At 36.0% G+C, this 5,329-nt stretch overlaps 3 protein-coding genes across 3 annotated transcripts in view; 2 read left to right on the top strand and 1 right to left on the bottom strand.

Annotated features, from left to right (window-relative positions):
- Nucleotides 1–425: 425 nt before the first annotated feature.
- Nucleotides 426–2,258, bottom strand: FDP41_009143 (uncharacterized protein; the record flags this gene model as incomplete). The annotated part of the gene is made up of 1 exon (XM_044713072.1): nucleotides 426–2,258. The coding sequence occupies one exon, from the start codon at nucleotides 2,256–2,258 to the stop codon at nucleotides 426–428; it is 1,833 nt and encodes a 610-aa protein (XP_044557608.1).
- Nucleotides 2,259–2,795: 537 nt separating this feature from the next.
- On the top strand, nucleotides 2,796–3,338 carry FDP41_009142 (uncharacterized protein; the record flags this gene model as incomplete). The annotated part of the gene is made up of 1 exon (XM_044713071.1): nucleotides 2,796–3,338. One exon carries the CDS (start codon nucleotides 2,796–2,798, stop codon nucleotides 3,336–3,338), a length of 543 nt encoding a protein of 180 aa, XP_044557607.1.
- A 74-nt stretch (nucleotides 3,339–3,412) lies between these two features.
- Nucleotides 3,413–5,329, top strand: part of FDP41_009141 (uncharacterized protein) — a gene marked incomplete at both ends in the record, with an annotated part of 2,072 nt that continues 155 nt past the window's right edge. Inside the window, 3 exons of the mRNA XM_044713070.1 lie at nucleotides 3,413–3,697; nucleotides 4,067–4,466; nucleotides 4,538–5,329. The exon at nucleotides 4,538–5,329 is cut by the window's right edge and continues 155 nt beyond it. Of these exons, the coding sequence (XP_044557606.1) occupies nucleotides 3,413–3,697; nucleotides 4,067–4,466; nucleotides 4,538–5,329 (1,477 nt within the window). The remainder of the gene's footprint in view (nucleotides 3,698–4,066; nucleotides 4,467–4,537) is intronic.

Below are 5,329 nucleotides of genomic sequence, written 5' to 3'. Positions count from 1 at the left end.
AATAATGATTTTGTAGTTAGGATATTTTTCAATTAGGTTGTCAAGAATATATGTGAATTCACATCTGTCAGCTGGTTGATTTGGAAAGTACGCAGAAATTACTAGAGTATTAATTGAATTGATTTTACATTTCACGCCAATAATTCGCGCGTTATTCTTAATGATCGGATCTAAGATGATTTCTTCAATATCTTTGAAAGTGCTTTTGTTGAGGCAAATAGATACACCACAGGAATCTCTTGGATTGTGATAATATGTAAATGAAGAATAATATATAGAGGGAAAATCTGGACCAATGTAGACGCTTTTAACTTCCTGGAGCATGATTATATCAGGAGTGATTGAGTTGAGGTAGCCTCTTAGGGCTGATAATGGTTCTGCTCTGAGACCATTAATGTTGAGGGTTAGAATAGATAATTCTGGAGCTACTGAAGTGAATCAAGTAGTTTTAGCTTTTTGTGACACTCATCAATTTCCTCTTGATATATCTTCCTCTTGGTATTATCTTTTGTACAACCAGACAGAAATGTTAGAGTAGCAATTCTATTGGTAATCATTAATTCTTCATTATTTGCTCTGATAATATTAGCCATTTCCTTAAATCCCATAGCCAATTTCTGATTCTGTCTTGCCTCAAGTTCTGCAATTCTTTTATCCATAGAAGCTTCAATTCTCTTGATTTCTTTTAGGTGATCTTGTTGCACTTTTTCAAGAGTAAAGGAAACGTCTTTCGCTGCAATTTTAGAAGATCTGCCTAAATTTTGTGAAATTTTGTGAACTGTATCAGGTTTCTTTTCCAGGAAATCTTCTAGCATTGGATAATTGAGAGCAAAATCCAATGTCCATTCATTCATTCCATATGCAGCATGGTTTACCAATCTGATGGCATTAGATAGATTGTTGAGTCTAATCAAACATATTCTCTTCTCTTGATTGATGATAAGTATGGATACAGGTTGGTCATTATTGTATTTTCTGGCAAGAGAGGATTCCGTTTGTATTCTAGCTCTAATCAAATCATTTCTTTCAGGCCATCTACCAATGATGTCAGAGTATTGTACATCCATTGCATAGTTGAATGGTATGTCGATTTTCATAGTGACTGTTTCCTCTGTTCTAGGAATAGTGATATCATATGTTTTTGTCTTACATAGATTATTTCTGGCTTTCATACTTTTGACAGTGATCACTGCTGCCATTTCTTTACCAATTCTAGCTGTAGCAATTTCAACAATGGGTTCACCAGTATCGCTTTCAATAGCATTCCTCCAATCTGCCTTGACTGTAGTTTTCCATAGTTCTCCTATTGGAATATTATGGACACGTATAATTTTGTTGGTGTCGTTTTCACATGATGAAGTGATATTGACTTCTTTAAATTTTGTACGTAATGTTTCAACTGCCTGTTCTACTTGAGCGCAATCTTCAATAGTGACAATTATGGTATTATTGAGCTTAATAATCGGATTGATGGTGACATATTTGCCACTAAGTTTGTCCTTAATTAATTCAATTACCTCATTCTCTTCAAATATTTTGCTATATCTAACAGCAATATATCTGGGAGGAGTGATTTCCTTCACTGCTATGTCATTGATGTTGAATTCTTCATTGTCTTGTTGGACATTACTACTTTTCTTGTTCTCAGATAATAGTTTGTTAATATTCTTCATTCTTTCCTTCCATAACTCCCAAACATGTTTTCTGTCTTTATGGTTTTTAAAAGCCTTTCTTTCTGTGGTGATTTCGTATTTAATGTCATCAGAGAGTATTCTGAGAGTGGCTTTTACAACATGTTGGAAATTTAAGGTCATAGGGTTGTGTGGGCTAGCAATAACAGATACAATTTCTAAAATCTGATCAGTGTCAAGAAGAGTTCTGTTTGTATCTAGTTTAGCATTATTGTGTTTGAGAAAAGTTTTACCAACAATTTCATCAACTGACATGTCTTGTATGTTGAGGTTATTAGTCAGCTCATTATCCAACAATTCAATGTTGTCTTGGTTACTCATGCTCATACTATTAGTTTTAGCGGCCAATTCTTCATCAGCTATTGGATCAATAGTTGGGTACAATCTAGTGTCAACACTAGTAGAGCAATTGTGAGTAGGGTTGAGATTATTTGTCAAATTGGGCTCATTATCTACAGATGAACTAGCAGAAGCAATGTAGTCGCTTAATGATTGAAGTGAGCTAGAGTGCTTGGGTCCATGATTGGATCCATGGTTGGGTCTTGTTTTACCGATCTTGCTGGGCATCCTAATTGAATTATTCTTCTTTTTTTTAATTTGTATAACGAATCTGATCTTGTTGGTCTGATTAAATACCATTCAGTCAATAGCGCTTTGATCTTAATAACTGCCATCGTAATAGGGTCTTGATTACAGTTTGATCACAACGGTAACAATCTCAGTACTTATAACCGGTGGTAGTTGTACGGTACCAAATCAGTACAGTACTTCGTAGAGAGGAGAGATAAGTTTTAAATTTAAGTTTAATGATTCGGAGATGGTTCTTTGGGTGGTGATAAAGGGTGCTCAAGGTGAACACCTAGCGGAGGTGTTGTGTTATTTTTTTCCTCGAGATGATCTTCGCATTTTTGTGTATTTTTAACAATATTTATAATTTAAAAATCTTCACCAATTCATCGACCATCTTGTATCCCTGACAGTTCCGCAAGACTAGAACCAATCCTTGAATGGAGTACTCAAGGTTCCTCATTAATGCACCTACATGTAGAGAATTCACAGTCTACTCCAAGATGACACTAGCAACACAAAAAATTGACTCGAAACATGTGGCCCAACAATCCTTTTCTTCGTGGACTTCTCTTTCTGCTCGTGGCCTTGACCTTCTACATGGTATTGCGAGTTCCGATGGAACGATTGCCCCAAGAGATGATACAAGTTCTTCTCAAGCACTCGCGTGAACGTGGATATGAAAGAATGGAGCGTGTTTTACTCGTGATTCAGAGTATGACCCATGAGATGATGAGGCTAGACAATCATCCCGATGAAATGAAACAACAACCACCACAACCACAACAAACTCCATCATCCATGAATGATTCTCTTCTCATCTCGGAAATCATTCAAAACAACAATACTCAATGCCAACAAGAATTGATCACACACATCATCACGCTCAATTATGCTACGGAATTTTACTCGAGTTTATTGTCCAATTCGGGTTCTCAGAGTGAGCACGAACAAAAGGCTTCTCGCATCGTACAAGACCTCATTACGGAATATGCCAACACCACCACAGACAAGTGCGGTACAAATCATTCCATTCCAATACTTAGTTTGGGAATTCAATTGAACTCGAGGAAGAATTGATAAGGAAGAGGGAGCTGTGGGACCCGATGAGTGGTGAGCTTATTGAAAAAATTGAAAACCTAATGGAAGAAGAGATGGATTCATCACAACCACAACGAAACAAAACAGACTTGACACGACATTCTTCGTGTGCAAAAACCGTGGTGGAGGTTTTAATAGCAAGAGAGATTTTGCTTTCAATTTCAAAAACTTATGCGATCCCAGGTGTAGAGAAAGGTGTGAACTTTTATTTGAGTTTGAAATTAAGGGCTCATTGCTCTCGAACAAATTCCCTTATCAAAAAGTCGCACAATATTTTGAAAGATTATTCTTCAATAGTGTCAGAGGATATCAAGAATGAATTATACTCTCTATTTAAAGTGAGTGAAAAGTCGAGATGCTTGCAGTGACACCTCAAGGCAAGAACTTGTTATTGAAACTAAACAATGATCGAATTACAAATAACAAAATAGAGGAACTATTACAGCAAATTACTCACTTGAACATTCAAATCGAACAATTGAAAAATCAAAATGAGAAGCATATTTCGAGCTCACTCGAGACAGAATCAATATTGAAAAATACCATTCGAACGAAGAATGAGGAAATTAGCATTTTGCACAAAAATTGTTGGAAAAGGATGATAAAATTTCGAATCACAAAGACCAAATCTCAGAGCTAGAGGAGAAAGTACACGCGTTGACTGAAATTGCTGAATCACAAAAATCACAAAATCTATTCTTGAAAAGAATTTGACACTGCTTGAAGATTATTTGCAAACCTTAAACCAAACTACCACTAGTATTATTGAAAAGAAAGATCAACAAATACAGCAAATTTTACTTGTTAAAACAATGCAAGAAGAAACAATTACAAATTTGCAAAACGATTTAAAACTTGCCGAACAACGAATATCCTCATTACACAATACCCATCAAGAAGAAATGAAAAAACAAGCAGAATTCATAGAAACTCTTCAAAAGGAAATTACTCATCTCAAACACGAGAAATCAGAACAATTCGAGCGAATTGAAACTTTGAAACAAACAACATTACGTGTAATGCTTAACGAAAAGGAAGAAATTCTTAGACAATCAGCACAGCTACAACAAACTGCCCAACACATTGCTCAAATCTCTTCCTACATGGGTCAATTCAATGAGACCATCAACGAAGAGAATGAAAAAATCAAAGGTCAACTCAAAATATTCCTCGATAAGTTGGAAAAGAAACAACAATGCCAGAAAACAACCAACGAATTACGCAAAAGTTAAATCATATGGAACTGGAACAACGTGAATGTTTTTCTGCTTTGAGCTTGTGTCGTGAGGACAAGACAAAACTCATTCAGGACAAACAAGTAGAAAAGTTAATCCTTAAAGTGACTTCACTTGAAAAACAAATTGAACTCTTAAGCAATGAAAAACAAGCATTAATTTTGAGAGTTGGAGAATGTTCATCGAATGTCACAGAGTTAGAAAAACTCTTCAAGGAGTGCTCAGACAAATCTGCAACACTCTCCTCCATTGTCATTGAAACCAAACTTGAACATGTCGAAGAACAAAAGAAATGTAAAAACAATGTGGAAGAATTGGAATCTAGATTAAACGAAGTGATGACTGAAATGAACAATATGCAATCGCAGAGTAGCGAAGAAAATTCACACCATATTAAGGAACTATCCGCCCTTAACGATCACCTTCAAGAATGTCAATTGAAAACACAAGGACTCATCACTGAGAATAGTAATTTAACTCTCTCCCTTCAAGAATTGACCCTTTCCGTTCATGAGCTCGAAAAACAAAATCTTGAGCTAGCTTCTGCCCATGTACGAACAATGATTCAAGAGGAAGAATCCATGTCAGAATTACGTTCTGAAAATCACACGAAGAGTATTGATGAGCATTCCAAAGACAGTGTTGAAACTCATTCCTCTCATCAGGAAGAACGACAGCCCACACCACAACCAACAGGGCTCAACATGAACACTCAAGAAGAACTTAACCATGATC

The sequence above is a fragment of the Naegleria fowleri genome, assembly GCF_008403515.1.
Source record: "Naegleria fowleri strain ATCC 30894 chromosome Unknown tig66, whole genome shotgun sequence".
Lineage (NCBI taxonomy): Eukaryota > Heterolobosea > Eutetramitea > Acrasida > Naegleriidae > Naegleria > Naegleria fowleri.
Note: the sequence above shows the minus strand (reverse complement) of the source record. Positions and strands in the feature narration are given on the sequence as shown.